This window comes from Ranitomeya variabilis, chromosome 3 (genome assembly GCF_051348905.1).
Source record: "Ranitomeya variabilis isolate aRanVar5 chromosome 3, aRanVar5.hap1, whole genome shotgun sequence".
Taxonomy (NCBI): Eukaryota; Metazoa; Chordata; class Amphibia; order Anura; family Dendrobatidae; genus Ranitomeya; species Ranitomeya variabilis.
The window spans coordinates 624131809-624149279 of record NC_135234.1 but is presented as its reverse complement, the minus strand read 5'-3'; the positions used below and the strand labels follow the sequence as shown (position 1 = coordinate 624149279).

The window sequence follows — 17471 nt, the reverse complement described above, 5'->3', positions numbered from 1 at the left end:
TTTGTCTCTACTACAGTAAAATTGCATTGCAGTTTTACAAAATAGCCGATTTTTTTTTTTTTTTTTTGGTTGCAAAAATTGACAATTGTAAATCCACTTGTAAAGGGGCTTGAATTTGGGATTTTCCATCTCTGGTTTGCCATGCGCTTAATTCCTTCTGTAGCACGGTAAGATGAGGGATTTTTGGCGGTGCAGAATCTTGTCACCTAGTCTTTAGAGAGTGATGAAGCTACTGTAGAGGAGATCGGCCCAGAGCTTGTGTGTTCTATCAGAGATCAGGAGCCGGACTACTCTCAAAGCGTTTTATCTCCAGGGAGGACAAAAGGGTCAGAAATTTAAATTCCCACAGCTGGATCCTCTTCTTTCCCGAAAACACTTGTTGTGGGAGAGTCACTAGGCCCTTGTACACATTAGCTGATTGGAAGATCCCTCTGAAATCTGTGGCTACTGCTAATTTGTATCTAATATTTATGGGGGCCTTAACATTACAGGTTACTGTCCACCCACTTTTATTACCCCGAGTGTAGTTTGCCGTCTTGTTTTAATGAAACTCTCCCACGTCTTCCTTTTTTTTGTAGTTTTGTGGAGGATAAGATACATCTGAAGTATGTGACTCCAGTCATATTGACGGTCTTCGTTTTAGCTCTGTATCTCCACGCTCAACAAGTAGAATCCACGGCTCGTCTAGATTTCTTATGGAAACTACAGGTACAAATACTTAGGGTACCGTCACACATTGAAATTTTCATCGCTGCGACGGCACGATCCGTGACGTCGCAGCGATCGTATGAATATCGCTCCAGCGTCGTAGACTGCGGTCACACGTTGCAATCACGGCGCTGGAGCGATGCCGAAGTCCCCGGGTAACCAGGGTAAACATCGGGTAACTAAGCGCAGGGCCGCGCTTAGTAACCCGATGTTTACCCTGGTTACCAGCGTAAACGTAAAAAAACAAACAGTACATACTCACCCGTCGGTGTCCTTCAGGTCCCTTGCCGTCTGCTTCCTGCTCTGAGTGCAGCCGTACAGTGAGAGCAGATCGCAGCACCGCTGCGCTCTGCTCTCACTTTCCGGCCGGCACTCAGAGCAGGAAGCAGACGGCAAGGGACCTTGAAGGACACCGACGGGTGAGCATGTACGGTTTGTTTTTTTACGTTTACGCTTGTAACCAGGGTAAACATCGGGTTACTAAGCGCGGCCCTGCGCTTAGTTACCCGATGTTTACCCTGGTTACAAGCGAAGACATCGCTGGATCGCTGTCACACACAACGATCCAGCGATGTCAGCGGGTGATCAAGCGACGAAAGAAAGTTCCATACGATCTGCTACGACGTACGATTCTCAGCAGGATCCCTGATCGCTGCTGCGTGTCAGACACTGCGATATCGTAACGATATCGCTAGAACGTCACGAATCGTAACGTCGTAGCGATGGAAATTTCAATGTGTGACGGTACCCTTAGGCACTACTTGCAATTCTTCTGTCTGAGATGCATGTCATTGTGATGAGTATCTCAATCTTTCAATTCTAAACTAAAGTATGATGGCTTTAAAACTCGGATTTGTACGAGGTCTTATATTGATTGATTTTTATGTCCATGCAGGCAACTGGAGAAAAGGAGGATATGGAAGAGCTGCAAGCATACAACAGGCGTCTCCTGCACAATATCCTTCCTAAAGATGTTGCCGCTCATTTTCTGGCCCGGGAACATAGGAATGACGAACTGTACTATCAGTCCTGTGAATGTGTGGCTGTAATGTTTGCGTCTATCAGTAATTTCTCGGAATTCTACGTTGAACTTGAGGCCAATAATGAAGGAGTGGAGTGTCTGCGGCTTCTCAATGAGATCATTGCTGATTTTGATGAGGTGATGACAAATATTACATGTAGTGTTTCTAAAAAAAATCAAAATCTAACTTTGCCCTCAAGTCTAATACTTTATTTTCCTTCTATTGGTAAATGCACAACTTTCACTGATGTACTCAAATTATATTGGTCATTGTACTTTTTTTTAACATAACATTGTTGCTCACTTAGTAACTTTATCCACCATTTTTGGAAAACTGCTGATGACTGATCTGATTAACAAACATTGCCCAGCTACATCTTTAGTTTTACCTAATATAAGTGATACTCTTGATTACCAATGTCCTACATTGTCCCTATCCTCCCGGTGATGGGCATCAGTTTTATTCAATAGGAGAATCACTTCTATGTGCAGAAAAAAGTACAAAATAGGTAACTACATTTACACAACTATGTAAACTATGGCTCCATTTACTGCAATGACTTATTCATGAAAAACTTTTACCCACATTACAAAAAATTGCAGCCTTTATGTTTTTTATTAATCTTTGCCTTATTTTGACAGCCAGTCTGAATAAGAGCATTTGCTTGAAGATGTAGTAACAGATATTTGTATGTGTTCTACAAATGGCTTTTTGATTGGCATGTTCCATAAGCTAGAAGCTGCTCTTCATTGATTTTGCCCGAAATCAAACCAAAAATTGGCATTAGCGGACCTGGGGATTGTTAATTAGATCAGTGATTTTCAACCTTTTTTGAGCCGCGGCACACTTTTTATACTTAAAAAATCCCGGGGCACACCACCAACCAAAATGGCACAAAATGACACTAAAACAGTACATATTCTACATATAGTTAATAATATAGATTCTAAATGTATTTATACTCACTCAGTGTGAAACCTGGGCCTGTTTCGATAAACGCAAAAGGGATATCCTGGCAGGAATGGTGGAAAGACACACACGAAGCTCTTCCTCAACAGTTCTCAGTCTCTCCCTGTTTTTAGTTTTTATCGCAGTCAAGCTTGAGAAGCCCAGCTCACATAGATATGTGGTCGAAAATGGGAGCAATGTCAAAATAGCTTTGTTGGCCAGAATGGGGAACTCCTTGGCAACAGATAACCAAAAACTGTCCAAAGGAAGATCAGCAAACTTTAGCTTTAAACCGCGATCTTGCTTCAGTTCAATGAGTTCCTCTTGCTCCTTTAAAGTCATGTCCTTTCCAGCAACGGATAATGAGCTGTATGGGTCCCTAACCCAGTCAAGGCATTCTGTTGAAGGTTGAAGAGAAATAAAACGATAACTTCTCCTCAAGAGTTTTCAAATGTCTGCCAATCACCTCGCACATTGCAGCAGTGTTGTCATCATGCAGTTTCTCGGTGAGCGGGAACATCTGAAGGTTGCCACCCTGCACATGTTGCTGCCAGAGCTGCAACTTTAAACGGAATCCGTTCATTTTATCAGTGCTTGTAAGCAGGTTTTCATTTCGGCCTTGCATCCGTGTGTTTAGTTCATTCAGATATTGAAATATATCAGCCAGGTATGCCAGCTTTGCACACCACTCATCACTTGCAAGCAGCTTTGAATAATCGGACCTCTCGTTTGTCAGAAATATTTTAAGTTCCTCTCGCAACTCATACACACGGGCCAGCACTTTGCCGCGTGACAGCCACCTGACCTCCGTGTGGAGCAATAAGATTTTATGTTCCGCTCCCATTTCTGTACACAAAGACGCAAATAAGCGACATCTCAAAGGTCGCGTCTTCACAAAGTTCACTATGCGCACAACATCATCCAACACAGGAGCTAGATCTGCTGGTAAGGTCTTTGCAACGAGGGCCTCACGGTGCAAGAAATAGTGGGTAACAAGAACATCTGGGTTTCTTTCTTTAACCCTACTTACAAAGCCTTTGATGCGCCCGACCATGGCTGCGGCTCCATCAGTGCAGACACCTGTGCAGTTTTCCCATGTAAGCCCACTTTTATCAAGATATTCCGATGTGACCTGGAATATTACATCTCCTGTTGATTTTTCTGGCAGTGCCTTGCAAAATAGGAAGTTTTCTCTAATGGCTTCTCCATCCACAAAACGCACATTGGCCAACAGCTGACAATGTCCACTGATATCCGTCGACTCATCAAGTTGCAAGGCAAATTTCTTACTGATCCGCACCTTTTCCAAAACAACTGTTTTGGGCTGCATTGATCCCTGTCCAGTTCATCTGCCTGCCGCTCCACGGATTTTTCGTGCCTGGTAATATTCCATCTCAGCAGTGTCTGGCAGCTATACTGTCTGTTCGACTTTTTTGTGCTCTGGGGCGTTACTATTTAGCTGGTTTTTCCAGATTCATACCAGTGTTCCATGAGCCACATATGGGTTCAGGCAGGTGTTAGGTGCTCCAGCCTGCGCAAGGCAATGGTGTGTACTCAGGAGGACAGAGAATGAACTTCAATCAAATATTGCGGCCAGCATGCAGCCAGCGGGTAAGGAAAGGGTGAATCAAACACCCGAAAACCCCGCCCATATGACCCAAAACTGGTCCCGCCAAATTCAGGTGACAGGTTCCCTTTAAATGCTTTGGAAGCCTTTGCAGGTGTTTTTTGTTAATTATTCTAAAATACTGATATAATGACTTTTGGGCTTTCATTGGCTGTAAGCCATAATCATCAACATTAACAGAAATAAACACTTGAAATGGATCACTCTGTTTGGAATGACTATATAATATGAGTTTCACTTTTTGTATTGAAGAACTTAAATTAACTTTTTGATGATATTCTAATTTTGTGAGAAACACCTGTATTTTGCAGGGTCAACTCCTGCTCATGGTTTTTAGCAGGGTAAGGTGTCGGAGGGAGATTGAGCATGTTGGCATTCAATATGTCCAAGCCTTTGTTCCCAAAGAAGTTTAGAATCCTCTGACAGTGGTTTATTTTGCTCACCCAAATAAAAAACACATGCACCCTTGGTCAGGTAAGCATGTGCTTAGGAGAGTTGGGAAGAATGCTCCTACAGTTATTGATGGTGTATGGCAACCTTACAGTGAATTCACAGCTATTATGTGAGGAAATAATTTCCCACTCCACTAAAAGTATCCTGGTTAGAAGAAAATAAATAATTAAAATTAAATGAATAATACCTAACTTCTGGAAGGTTGGGAGATTATTCCAATTTATAATCACATTTTTTTATGATAAATGGGTAACAATATATTGGGTAAAACAAAATTAATACATATTTACATAATGTATGTTAATACATATTGACTAAAATGTTTATTTCCTTCTGAATTGTGTGGAAAGTGTAAAGAACACATTTAGCCTTCTAGTTGTTTGGGTTGTTTTTTTTTGTTTCTTTTTTGTTTTGTTTTTTATTCCAACCTTGAAATAAGTATTTTTTACTTCCTATGTGTTGGAAAGCTGAGGACGAGATAATATCTAAATAAATGTCTAGATCTTGGTAACCTCTCTAATGTTTTCAACAGATCATAAGTGAAGAAAAGTTCAAGCAGTTAGAGAAAATCAAAACCATTGGTAGCACCTACATGGCGGCTTCAGGGCTAAATGATACAACTTACGATAAAGAGGGCAAATCGCACATTACCGCCTTGGCCGACTATGCGATGAAGCTAATGGAGCAGATGAAGTATATCAATGAGCACTCCTTCAATAACTTCCAGATGAAGATTGGTGAGTATTACAATGTCGGAGCATGATGTTCCTTCATAATATGATGTGTTCAATTCACCTTGACTTCTATAAATTCAGCTTTCATTTAACCGTCTTAAGAACACAAGGAATAATGTACGTTTCCATCACAAAATGAATAGCATTCACAAGTGCTGAGTTGTCCATAATGTTCATTCAGATAAATAATCGTCCTATATGTAACACATGCCAAGTGCCTTGTTCCATCATTATCAAGGTGGCATTAATATGTAATTGTGTAATGGACGTTATGTTTCCTGTCTTCTGTAACTTTCTGCCACTTTAACATCCTGTGAGGCAAATATCTTAATGTCTTAAATATTATATTTTCTATGTTTCTTCTGCAGGACTTAACATTGGTCCTGTGGTTGCTGGTGTTATTGGAGCTCGTAAACCCCAGTATGATATTTGGGGAAACACTGTGAATGTAGCAAGCCGAATGGACAGCACTGGAGTTCCAGACCGCATACAGGTTAGTATTTTATATTTTAGATGACTTTTATATGTTAGACGACTATTGCAAACAGTCATCCAAGGTCGAGTAGGCACTATCAGCTTCCACCATATACCTGCCCTTCCTAATAATGTATGGGTTTATAGACTAAAGAAGAGGAATAACATCTCCGGTCATTCTGATACTTCTGGACACCAGATTGTGCCACACTCCACATCCATAGGAACAAATGAGTCAGATGGATTTCTAAGAGATAATTGAAATTGTAAAGGCGGTTCTCCAAGAGAGCTGATGTGGATTAGGATAGTCACAGTCAGTGAACTACTTCCTTTGATTCCAAAGTAGAGTCACAAAGATATAATTGTATTCACAGAATAACCAAAGCAAGTGCTAGAGCATAAATTCATTAATTTTCATTGTCGCACACAGAGTTTTACAAGTGTATGTACAGTATATATATATATATATATATATATATATATATATATATATATATATATATATATATATATATATATAGCTCCTGCTGCCCCACATTCCTTGCATTTTGACGTGTTACGTTAACATGCTTGCTGCATTGTGGGGCCGCAGGAGCAATGTTTTCAGCACCCTGAACCCGGGTCTGTAAATATTGACGTGGACTATATGGTATGCAATCACTTTCAATCCTAAGCATATGTTTTCTTTATATCAGCCAGAATTCATGTTTCCACCTTCTTTTTCTACCACCTTCATATTAACGTATATACCCGTGTATAAGCCGACCCGAGTATAAGCCGATACACCTAATTTTTCCACGAAAAACTGGGAAAACGTATTGACTCGAGTATAAGCCGGGTATGCATTGTCCCCTCATCCCTATCCTGGTATGCATGGTTCCTCATCCCCGTCCTTGTCTGCATGGCTCCCCTTCCCCATCCTTGAATGCATGGCTCCCCATCCCTGTCCTTGAATGCATGGATCCCTGTCCTTGTCTGCACGGCTCCCCACCACTGTCCTTGTATGCATGGCACTCCATCCCTGTCCTTGTCTACATGGCTCCCCATTCTTGTCTGCATGGCACTCCATCCCTGTCCTTGTATGCATGGCACCCTGTCCTTGTCTGCATGGCTCCCCATCACTGTCCTTGTCTGCATGGCTCCCCATCACTGTACTTGTCTGCATGGCTCCCCGTCCCTGTTCTTGTATGCATGGCTCTTGGTCCCCGTCCTTGTCTGCATGGCTCCCAGTCCTTGTCTGCATGGCACCCCATCCATGTCCTTGTCTGCATGACTCCCCATCCCTGTCCTTGTCTGCATGTTTCCTCATCCCTATAAAAAGAAATCCTACCTTCCCTGCGCGCCCTCACAGCATCTCATTCTTGTGCCAGCAGCTCTTCCTGCCAAAGATCACTTGTCCCTGCTTATTAACCCATTATCTACCAATGTCCTTTTTTTGGGATGCCTAATCTTAGGCTTCTAGCAACTAAGATTTTATAATTTTTATAATTAGGTCCAATTTTTTTGTGTTGTTTGTAAAATGAATGTTTTCAAAATAGGAAATCATGTCATTGTAATTTTTAAATGAATATTGGGATGCCGTTTTCTGAAAAATCCGTAGTTGTAAAAATTTTAATTTGGCAAGTAATGGGTTAAGGTTATTTCCATGGGAATGGAGAGAGGTGAATATTCGTTACCTTAATGAGCGGGCACTCGTGATAACCCAGCAGCTGCTGGAAGCCGACGGCTGTAATTGTGCGTGCTATAAGAGAAATGAATACTCAATGCCAGTGTAGTGAATATTAATTTCTCTTTAGCACCGGGCACAAGCTTTAGCTGCAGCCGCCGGCTCCTGCCTCCTGTGACCAGCTGCTCCGTTGCTCCCCCTTCCCACGTTCTTCTGGGACAATGACTTGTGTATAAGCCGACGGGGGCGTTTTCTGCACAAAAATGTGCTGAAAAACTCTGCATATACACGAGTATATGAAACGGAGGCCAGGGGGTAGTCGTGGTTGAGAGTGGCAGCACTGGCACACCCTAGCCCTCCACTCTATTAACATACGGTAGTTCACTCACTTGCGAGTCAGGGTTAATTTGACACTGCCGAGGGTCCTTTTCCTTTAACACCACGCAATGACAGTCAGAGTCCTGGTTCATCTTCAACAAAACTATTTTACTCAGCTCATCCAGTTTAGTCACAGAAACAACACAAGATTGTTCACAGATTATCACCATTCCGGTCCCTGTACTGTCCCTCATTCCTCTAAGAATATCCGCCGGTCCCGCAGCTTCCTTACTGGTCAGACTAACCCGCTTCAGGAGTTCCCCGCCCGCTTCCCTTTTCAAAGGTGAAGTCAAGAAATGGCTCTCCCATTCCTTACCAGGCCCTAGGCCTCGGCCGTTCAGGGTTGTTCCCACGAAGCTGCTACCATTCTGATGCTGCAAAGATATTCCTCCACTACGTGTGACTGTCAACTCTAGGGCCTGGACTGCTGGGCTCCTCGGCTTAAATGGCTTATTAACCATATAACGGCGACCGCAGAAAAAAACCACAATTTGCCATTTAATTTCTCTGTCCTCTGATGTGATCACACATCAGAGGACAGAGAAATAGGGTCTCCGGTGGCCCCCGATACCAGTGTCCCTGGGTCCTCCTGCTTTCCCCCATGGCCGCTGGCATCTTCCGGTTAGGAAATGGCGGGCGCATGCTCGAGATCTTACACCCGGCAACAATAGGAAGATTTTTCCTATTGGTTCATTTTGGTCATTGTGATAGGACCCTATCACAGTGCTCAAAATAAAAAAAAAAAATAGTAAATGAACCCCTCCTTTATCACCCCCTTAGTTAGAGAAAAATAATAAAGAAAATATATTTATTTCTATTTTCCCATTAAGGTTACAGTTGGGCTAAAGTGAGTTGGGCTAAAGTTAGGGTTAGGGCTGGGATTAGGGCTGGGATTAGGGTTGGGATTAGGGTTAGGTTTGTGGTTAGGGTTAGGTTTGTGGTTAGGGTTATGGTTAGCGTTGGGATTAGGGGTGTATTGGATTAGGGTTGGGGTTAGGGTTGTGATTGGGGTTATGGTTAGTGTAGGGATTAGGGTTAGGGGTGTGTTGCGGTTAGGGTTGGAGTTAAAATTGGGAGGGTTTCCACTGTTTAGGTACATCAGGGGGTCTCCAGAAGCGACATGGCACCCCCATGGATTCCAGACAATTTTGCTTTCAAAAAGTCAAAAGGTGCTCCCTCCCTTCTGAGCTCTACCGTGCGCCCAAACAGTGGTTTACCCCTACATATGGGGCATCAGCGTACTCAGGACAAATTGGACAACAACCTTTTGGGTCTAATTTCTCCTGTTACCCTTAGGAAAATAATAAATTGGGGGTTAAAAAATCATTTTGTGGAAAAAAAAAATGATTTTTTATTTTCACGGCTCTGCGTTATAAACTTCTGTGAAGCACTTGGGGGTTCATAGTGCTCACCACACATCTAATTAAGCTCCTTGATGGGGTCTAGTTTCCAAAATGGGGTCACTTGTGGGGGGTTTCTAATGTTTAGGCACATCAAGGGCTCTTCAAACGCAACATGATGCCATCATACCATTCTTTCAATGTCTGTATTCCAAAATATCGCTACTTCCCTTGTGAGCCCGGACGTGTGCCAAAACAATAGTTTTCTCCCATATATGGAGTATCGGCGTACTCGGGACAAATTGGACAACAACTTTTGGGGTCCAATTTCTCCTGTTACCCTTGTGAAAATAAAAAATTGCAGGCTAAAAAAATCTTTTGAGGTAAAAAAATGATTTTTTATTTTCACGGCTCTGCGTTATAAACTCCTGTGAAGCACTTGGGGTTTCAAAGTGCTCATCACACATCTAGATAAGTTCCTTAGTTTTTCCATCTTTTTACTAGCACTTGCTGTTTACTGATATTTTCTGCAACAGAGTATTTTTTGGTTTCTGTGCCTTTTTGCGTTTCAGTTTCTTGGTGGTGTGAACGGTGTCCCTACAGGTCTGTTCACTGTGCGCATGGCTCATGTGTTTGTTTTAACCAATTGTTTTCTTGTTTCTACAAGACTAGGGAGGTTCCCACCCCTCCCTGTGAGCTGTGCACATAAAAGCCGTTCTATGCTACGTGTCCACATTGGACATTTGCTTTCTGAATCCTGTTCATACAGGTACTATACATATGACCAGGTTTTTAAATACATCAGATAGGGATTGCATACATTAGTTAGGACTGCTCTAATACGGGTATACCTGGACGTTTGGTAGAGCGGCTTAATATACATTTTTTGCAAAAAACGTATTTACCAAATACCCTGTGTTTTTCCATCTTTTTTGCTAGCACTTGCTGTTTACTGATATTTTCTGCAACAGAGTGTTTTTTAGTTTTACTGTGCCTTTTTGTGTTCAAGTTCCTTAGGGGGTCTAGTTTCCAAAATGCTGTCACTTGTGGGGGGTTTCAACTGTTTAGGCACATCAGGGGCTCTCCAAACGCACTGTTTAGGCACATCAGGGGCTCTCCAAACGCGACATGGCGTCCGATCTCAATTTCAGTCAATTCTGCATTGAAAAAGTCAAATGGCGCTCCTTCCTTTCCAAGCTCTGCGGTGCGCCCAAACCTTGGTTTACCCCCACATATGAGGTATCGGTTTATTCAGAAGTATCACAACAAATTTTGTGGTTCACTTTCTCTTTCTACACTTGTGAAAATAAAAAAAAAATTGGTTCTGAAGTAAAATGTTTCTAAAAACAAAAAGTTTCCTTCACATTGATTCAGTTCCTGTGAAGCATGTAAAGGGTAATAAACTTCTTGAACTTGGTTTTGAACACCTTGAGGGGTGCTGTTTTTAGAATGGTGTCACTTTTGGGTATTTTCTGTCATGTACAAGAGTGTACTCGTTGCTCGGGTGGAGCTGGTGGTGGAGATTTAGTTTTTGTTGACGCAGCGGCATGATTTACGGCTGCTAGCCAGCCTGAGTACATGTGGGGGTTGCCTGGTTGCTAGGGAATCCCCACATGTATTCAATCTGTCTATCAGCTGTAAAGCATGCAGCTGAGGCAACGAAAACTAAATCGACGAGCAGCTACAAATACTCGGAGACCACCCGAGCATGCTCGGGAAAACTCGGGCAACGAGTACACTCGCTCATCACTAATGTACACCCCTCAAAGTGACTTTTAATGTGTTCTGATCCCTAAAAAAAAAAAAAAAAAAAAAAAGATTTTGTTGTAGAAATGAGAAATCGCTGGTCAATTTTTAACCCTTATAACTTCCTAACAAAAAAATGTTGTTTCCAAAATTGTGCTGATGTAAAGTAGACATGGGAAATGTTATTTATTAACTATTTTGTGTGACATATCTCTCTGATTTAAGGGCATAAAAATTCAAAGTTTGAAAATTGCAAAATGTTAATTTTTTTTGCCATATTTCCGTTTTTTTCATAAATAAAACCAAAGTAATATTGAAGAAATTTTAGCACTAACATGAAGTACAATATGTCACGAAAAAACAATCTCAGAATCCGCGTGATCCGTTAAAGTGTTCCAGAGTTATAACCTCATAAAGTGACAGTGGTCAGAATTGTAAAAATTGGCCCGGTCATTAAGTCGCAGCTTTTTTTTGTTTTTGCATTTTTGTTTTTCGCTCCCCTCCTTCCCAGAGCCATAACTGTTTTATTTTATCGTCAATATGGCCATGTGAGGGCTTGTTTTTTGCGGGACAAGTTGTACTTTTTAACGCCACAATTGGTTTTGCCATGTCTTGTACAAGAAAAAGGGAAAAAAAATTCCCAGTGTGATGAAGTTGTAATACAAGTGCAATCCCACACTTGTTTTTTTGCTTGGCTTTTATGCTAGTTTCACTAAATGCTAAAACTGACCTGCTATTATGATTCTCCAGGTCATTACGAGTTCATAGATAAATAAGATGTGAGCACAGCTGGAAGGGTGCACAGGTAGGTTCCCACACCGTGTGACATGAATGTAAAAGAACCTGCCAATAAAATATCAAGTTACACACATTTAAGTTGAGTGCCAGGTTCTTTTACATTCATTACGAGTTCATAGACACCAAACATGTCTAGGTTATTTTTTATCTAAGTGGTGAAAAAAAATTCCAGACCTTGCTAAAAAAAATTTTTTAAAAAATTGCGCAATATTCCGATACCCGTAGCGTTTCCATTTTCAGGATCTCGGGTTGGGTGAGGGCTTATTTTTTGCATGCCGAGCTGATTTTTTTTTATTGATACCACTTTTGTGCAGATACATTCATTTGATTGCCCGTTACTGCATTTTAATGCAATGCCGTGGCGACCAAAAAAAACGTAATTATGGCGTTTCTAATTTTTTTCTTGCTAGGCCGTTTTGCAATCAGGTTAATGCTTTATTATATTGATCGGGCGATTCTGAATGCGGCGATACCAAATATGTGTAGGTTTGATTTTTTTTTTTTTATTGTTTTATTTTGAATGGGGCGAAAGAAAGGGGGGTGATTTAAACTTTTTATATTTTTTTTATTTTTTTCATATTTTTTAAAACCTTTTTTTTTTTACTTTTGCCATGCTTCAATAGCCTCCATGGGAGGCTAGAAGCTGGCATAGCCTGATCGGCTCTACTACATAGAGGCGAAGCTCAGATCGCCTCTATGTAGCAGAATTACTGCATTGCTATGAGAGCCGACCACAGGGTGGCGCTCATAGCAATCCGGCATCAACAACCATAGAGGTCTCAAGGAGACCTCTGGTTGTTATGGCGACGCATCGCTGACCCACGATCATGTGACAGGGTCGGCGATGCACACATTTCCGGCCCAATGGCCGGAAGCGGTAGTTAAATGCCGACGACAGCGGCATTTAACTAGCTAAAAGCAGTGGGTGAATCCTGATTTCACCTGCCGCTATTGCGGGCACATGTCAGCTGTACAAAACAGCTGACATGTCCCGGCTTTGATGTGGGCTCACCGCCGGAGCCCACTTCAAAGGGGGAGATGTGACTTGCGCCGTACTAGTACGGCGCATGTCACAAAGGGGTTAAGCTGCAAATTGGCTCTGTCACTAAGGGGTTAAACCTGGAGGACTATAAAGACAAACAGGAGCAGTGGAGGGGCCATGGCACAGCTGGAGACCTCCTACCCACAGTCCCACCTCACAGTCCCAACCCAGTGCACAAACCTATATTATAAGAAAACTTCAAACTCTCATTGCACAAAATGGACTTGTTCACCAAAGGTATCGTTTTAATCACTATCTTAGAGCTGATGTGTGTACTTTGCAAAATTCTGTCATTTTTATGTGGTTTTTAATTGTCTGTGTTTCACTTTGTACTTGATAATAAACATTTACTTCTACCCTAGCACTTTGTTTGGTTATTCTGTGAATACAGTTGTTTGGGACATAGAGTACCTGTACTGGGGGATCATCTTCAGCTGCAGCACATACCAAGGCTGCGGACTTCCTCTGTGAAGCCACGGCCGCACCTCCGCCGCTCAGCTCCGCACACTTCCGCATGCAGCCTGTGTACCTATATTTAACATTAGGTGCGCAAGTCATGCGGATGCCTCCGCATGCGTCGTTTTGACGCTGCAGAGAAAAAAAGAAATTCCAACCAGCTGCGTTTGACGCAGGTCGCCGCATTGTCAAAACGACGCATGCGGAGGTATCCGCATACATCCGCACGACCTGCGTACCTAATGTTAAAGATAGGTACGCAGGCCGCATGCAGAAGTGGGCGGAGCTGTGCGGCCGTGGGCGGGGCTTAACAGAGGAAGTCCGCAGCTCAGCAAAACGCTATTGTGAAACTAGCCTTAGTCATATTACTGGGTTAACTTCTTCTTGCTATAAATGTAAGTATCCATAGTTATTTTTGGGCCAATGTGCGTTTTTAAGTCCTATTCTATTAATTGCACTTTGAGCTTGGTCTCACGATCTTTTGAAGATAACTCTTTACAACTCAAGTATTTTATAAGTGATGGTCACTACTAGACAAAGCCTCAACTGCTAAAGTGCCCCACATAAAATAAAAGAAACATACTCACCTCCTAGACCGGCATCCCTCTTCCAATGTCAACGATGTGACTTTCGGCATAGAAATGACATTGTCACATAACAGCTGCAGTCTTTCAGTATTTTTTTAAAGAGCGGATGTTTCTGCTTAAAGAATAATGAAGGCTACAGACAATCGGTGACTGCTGAGAGGCACAGCGCTAACAGCGGGGAGCGGAGCTAGTGCGGAAGTTGAGTATTTCTTTTTGGTTGTTTTTATGTGGAGTACTTCAGCAGGTAAGTAGTGAACCTCACCTTTACTCTTATAAATGCAAATAAAAATGTTTTTTCTCCTTTAGGTTACAACTGATCTGTACCAGGTATTGGCAGCCAAAGGTTATCAGCTGGAGTTTCGAGGAGTTGTTAAAGTCAAAGGCAAAGGAGAAATGACCACCTACTTCCTCAGTGATGGTTCAACCAGCAGTTAGCAGGAATCTGTGCTTTAAGGGGATAGGAGGAATTGTAAGCCTCATGTTGACCCCACACAGAGTACCCAGAACAATAAGGAAGCTACCTACATCATCTGCAGCAGTGCAGTTGCAAGGGGGCTCAGTGGTGCCAAAGCCTGGCACCAGAAATGGAGCGCTTGGCAGGGGAGTGTATGTGTGGTGCTGTACACAGTGTCCGTGCTGCCCTGCCCGAGAGACTGTCTCACCTGTAAAATGAAAGCCCAGAGAAGCCGCTTTTCACTCTGGCACTTGAAATCAAAATACTCACAGGCGGTACTTGCAAATTATTTATTGTGAACAAGACATTATGCTTTTTTTTTTTCTTCTTTTTCTTCTTTTTATATTATTTTATTGGGATAAACACAGCAAAAGATTTTTTTTTTTCTTCAAAAGACATAAAATATAAAGCTTCTCTAAAAACTGACCAAAGAGCCAGAAATATGGGCCACAGCAGGGAGCGAGGGCATTGCCTTGTACGTTATTATGCGCTGTATGTCTTCTCTTGTGAGCGAGTGACATGTCTCCAGCAGCTGGTGGGAGAGGCAGTTCTCCATGGGATCCTCATTACCACTCACAGGGACCTAAAAGGGCAACACAAATTCTGCAGCTCCACTCTTCCCTTCCATTCCACACCATGACCTGATCTCTCGCTTTCTACACTTCCTCGCTCGCCTTCAGTTAATGGCGACTGACAAACAGAGCAGGGGATCGTCCTACATGGATCTCTCAAGGTTCATCTTCAGCGCATTTTACTTTTACACTATAAGTAGGAAGTGTTTTCGACAGACTCTCTGAGATCCCCTAGCATCCAACGAGAGTTGCATGGGGAACCACATCCTGTCCGCAGACATCAGTCTTTGCCTTTTTGACCCATTTCCTCAACTGCCTTTGATTCTGTGGAATTTCCTGAGCAGAATGTGAGGAAAACTGTGTGCTTGTGTGTCCACATCTGACAATGCACTTGTCTTTTTTCACTGTGAACCTGTTGTAATCTTTCTCATTTGCCAAAATTCACTTCCAGCCTGCAGATTTATAGATTCTTAGGATTGGAGACAAGGGATACATGCCTCATCTATTGGGGGCGGCAAAGACTGTATTAGGTACTAGCTGGCTTAAGAATTCCTCAGGCTGCAAGGATAGCCAGCGCCTTAATCCTTACGTTGTAGAAATGGTTCCTTGTACTTGTTCTGCAACCATCAGACGGTTATTCATACGGTAGACCTTATAGAAAAGATGACCGCTGCAGGTGAGTCTGCACATTGAGTAGGGGGTATCCAAAGCTCCTCAATGACAGCATTGTGAACCAATAAGCTGCACAGATTGTATTTAAATGGTTACGTTATAGAAGCGTCTCAACTAGTGATAATGTCTGTAAAAAAAAAATATGGTTGAGCCTCAAGTATATTATGTAGAGGTGTTACCTACCTTTGCTCTTTTCTGCCTGTTTTACAACATTTAGAGCAGCAAAGGGTTTTGTGAAAATCTTGATCCCTAAATAAAGGGCCTAACCCAGACACCTTTTAGCAAAATATTAAAATGGAATATCACGGGGGAGTGCAATTCCATGACTGGTGCCAAAGAAGGAAATACATTACAAAAATACACTTGGGCTGCTTGTGTTGGCGCTATCATGTATTTTTTTTTACTATTTCTCCTGAGAACTCTCTAAGCAACACTAAGTATTTTAGGGGAGATGTGGTAGTAAACTCTACAAAAAGAGTTGTTCATCTGTCTTCAACGAAATGTGACCTCTGGTTTCATCACAACCACCGTTCCTGCACAAATCAGAGGTCTGCAAAATGTATGCAATTTTGTTTTATTTTTGGAAAGTTAGGGCTTTGTGGCTGTTGCAGGACTTCAAATCTCAGCATGCCTATGCCAGAGGGACTATAGCTTGCTAATGCCTGATGTAAAGTCTCTGTTCAAGACTCTCAAACTGTTGACAAACATGCCTAGGTGGCGACTAAGTCTGTCTAGATGCTAATAGCTATGTTACAGGAGAATCCATGATACTTGTATGAAGGACTTCGCTGCAGCCAGCATCTTTGTGGGAAACCGGGTGAAGTGCCTTGTTCATCTAGAAAACACACTTGATATTAATACCAGTCTCCCAGCTACTACTAATTTATCGTCACATCCCATAATGTGCTTGTAAGTTCTACCTTTATGTCAGTTTTGTGATGTTGCTTATATTCTTAAAGGTGTTGTCTACTACTTGGAAAACCCCTTCTAGCGCTAGTAAATTAGAAAAGTGTTATACTCTCCTTCCGCATTGGCAGGATTCCTGCAATGGCGGTGCTCCGTCTTCCTGCGTTCACATGACATTGAGCTATAGCCAATTAGTAGCCACTAATTAACTGCAGGACTCGGTCCTCCCTCCAGATGTCCAATGCGACAAGATGAAATGTGAGAAAACAACACCACTATCATCTTCCAATTGGGTGCGTGACCATAATAATGTCACGTGAGCATTGAGGAAGCTTGGTGCTGGCATAGCGCCAGTGCGGGAGACGGAATGTAAGCTTTCTAATTATTTTACTCGGAAGACTACAGCCTTTAAGAAGTAGTTATCTAAGCAGTGGATAACCCCTTTATCTGAAGTGTTTAGCTTAGATACAATTTAATGATGATACAGTAAAGCCGGTTGCTTAGTTTGCTCGGTAAGGTTGTGTGTAGGTGAGGAGGTGAATAATATAGCGCAGAATCCACACTGGTCATACATTTTTCATGTTTTTTGAACCGTTAAAAATCCATGATGAATTATATTAGCAGTCAATTGGATATAATTCCACATTCTGCAGACTTTTTTTTATGTGGAAATGATTTGAGTTGCAGATTTTTAAATGCACAGCATGTCACGGGCAAATGTTGTGGATTTTCCTATCGATTCCTGCAGATTTTGTACCAAAAGCCATAAGTGCAGATTTTATACCAATTACCTTTTTCCCACTTCAGCAGGAATATTCAGAGACAAATGCGCACAGTCCGGTGTGGATTTGGCTCAGGTTTCACCTTGAATTTCCTGCAGAAATAATC

At 42.1% G+C, this 17471-nt stretch overlaps 1 protein-coding gene across 2 annotated transcripts in view; it reads left to right on the top strand.

Annotated features, from left to right (window-relative positions):
- Positions 1-15808, top strand: part of ADCY6 (adenylate cyclase 6) — a 289333-nt gene extending 273525 nt beyond the window's left edge. For both annotated transcript variants that reach the window (XM_077297459.1, XM_077297460.1), the window contains exons 19-23: positions 579-708; positions 1604-1867; positions 5291-5495; positions 5861-5985; positions 14286-15808. In XM_077297459.1, coding sequence (XP_077153574.1) covers positions 579-708; positions 1604-1867; positions 5291-5495; positions 5861-5985; positions 14286-14414 — 853 coding nt within the window. In that variant the 3' untranslated portion in view covers positions 14415-15808. The remainder of the gene's footprint in view (positions 1-578; positions 709-1603; positions 1868-5290; positions 5496-5860; positions 5986-14285) is intronic.
- The last annotated feature ends 1663 nt before the right edge of the window (positions 15809-17471 follow it).